The 1,930-nt window shown below is 27.9% G+C and overlaps 1 protein-coding gene across 1 annotated transcript in view; it reads left to right on the forward strand.

The window, feature by feature from the left end:
* Positions 1–1,930, forward strand: part of LOC107707372 (leucine-rich repeat-containing G-protein coupled receptor 6-like) — a 94,485-nt gene that overhangs the window by 41,792 nt on the left and 50,763 nt on the right. Inside the window, exon 2 of the mRNA XM_016511359.1 lies at positions 170–241. Within this exon, the coding sequence (XP_016366845.1) occupies positions 170–241 (72 nt within the window). The remainder of the gene's footprint in view (positions 1–169; positions 242–1,930) is intronic.

Genomic DNA, 1,930 nt, shown 5'->3' on the forward strand with positions numbered 1-1,930 from the left:
TTTTTTTTTTTCTTTTTCTTTTTTTGAGCACCATATTAGCATATTGAAAAGATTTATGAAGGAAAATGTGACACTGAATGTCTGGCTGCTGAAAATGTAGTAATATAACTGATATGATTTTCATTGCCGTTGACCTCTCTGTTTCTCTCTCTTTTTTTTTTGGTTTTAGGGATCTCAGTATGAACAACATCAGTGAGATTCAGCCCAACACTTTCCACAACCTGCACTTCCTCAGTGAACTGTAAGTACATTTGAACAGCATTTAAACCTGGACTGCCGTGTATTTCAACTGTGTTCAACTCTATGGTGTGACAAAACGGTGTACACAAAAATCCAGTTGATGAGTGGTTATTTATGTGAAGTGGTTCAGTGAAAGTTAAATTGGAGACTGACGTAATTCCAGATGTGTTATACAAGACCTAGATAGAAGTGTACCATAAAATCAGGAATAAATAAATTAATTAAATCATCAGGTTGCTGATAATGACCTAAGCATGCATTGTGTATTTGAGTGGCTGACGTAGTTGATTTGTTTTTATAAAAAATGTATTAATATTAAATTTATTACCCTATATTTTTTACCAAAATGACAATTAATTTAATGGAAATTGGATAACACTTTACAGTGAGATTCCATTTGTTAACATTACATTAGTTAACATGACCTAACAATGGATACTTCTAAATAATTTATTCATCTTAATTAAAGGTAATTTGAACATTTACTAATACATTATTAAAATCAAAAGTTGTCTCTGTTTATATTATTTATTAGACCTGAGCTAACATAAACTAACAATGAACAGTTGTATTTTAAGTAATATCAAAAAAAGATGGTTAAATACTGTAACAAACATATTATTAATTGTTAATGTTAGTTAATGCGTTATCCAACGGTAACTAATGGAACCTCATTGTAAAGTGTGACCGGAGATTGTATTTTTCCTTTTGGTTTGCAATAATTTCAGTTCACTAGTTCATTTTATCCTGCAAAAATCACTTTCTTATATATATATATAAAAAAAAATTTTTTTTTTTTTTTTAAACAGCAATATATATTTAAACAGCTAAACTTGTTAAAACAAGATTAATTTTAAATGTACCGAGGATTCAATTATTAAAATATTTATTTATTTATTGTCCCATTATTTCTTGTTTTAAGCATTGACCTCACTACATTTTGTTAAACTTATGATTTTTGTGCAGTTTTGCTTCTCGGGTAAATTTATGTTGTTTTAAAAATGTTTTTAATATTTTTACCAGAAAATAAAAAAGCAATGTAAATGTACATTTTTTAGAAGTACAAATATTCCATGTAGTTATTAATACAAGCTACTTATAAATGCATACATTTGCAAAACATAACAAATTAAAATACAAAAAAGGTACGTGGGAAAAAAAAAACTAAAATAGTTTCAGATGTAGTATGAAAGCTTGTTACATGGCAGGACTTACCCATTTATATTAGGTCTTTATCACACCAGTCTTTTATTTTTTGGTGAAAATTTTATTTTTTCACCTTCCTTTGCCCCGTCTCTGAGACAGACTCATGCAACACTGCACATGTCAGACAGAAATGTTTTGCTCAAAGCTCAAAGACATACAGACACATTAATTGTCTTTTAAATAGGAGGAGAAAATATTTGACTAATATTAATTACGAAAATTGGCCCAGGTTTTTGTATTATGTTAATAATTTTACATATGGCTGGATCTATGCAGTTCATGGTGATAATAATATGTTTTATGTTTGATTGTGAACTTTAGTTTTATACAATGTATTTTTTATGCACATATGGTTTTAATATATGATATACATTACCGTTCAGAACTTTGGGGTCAGTAAGAATTTATTTATTTATTTATGAAAGAAATTAATACTTTTTAATTTATGCTAAAATAATACTAAGACCCAGCAAAGATGCAGTAA

Source organism: Sinocyclocheilus rhinocerous, unplaced genomic scaffold, assembly GCF_001515625.1.
Source record: "Sinocyclocheilus rhinocerous isolate Xijiao unplaced genomic scaffold, SAMN03320098_v1.1 scaffold625, whole genome shotgun sequence".
Lineage (NCBI taxonomy): Eukaryota > Metazoa > Chordata > Actinopteri > Cypriniformes > Cyprinidae > Sinocyclocheilus > Sinocyclocheilus rhinocerous.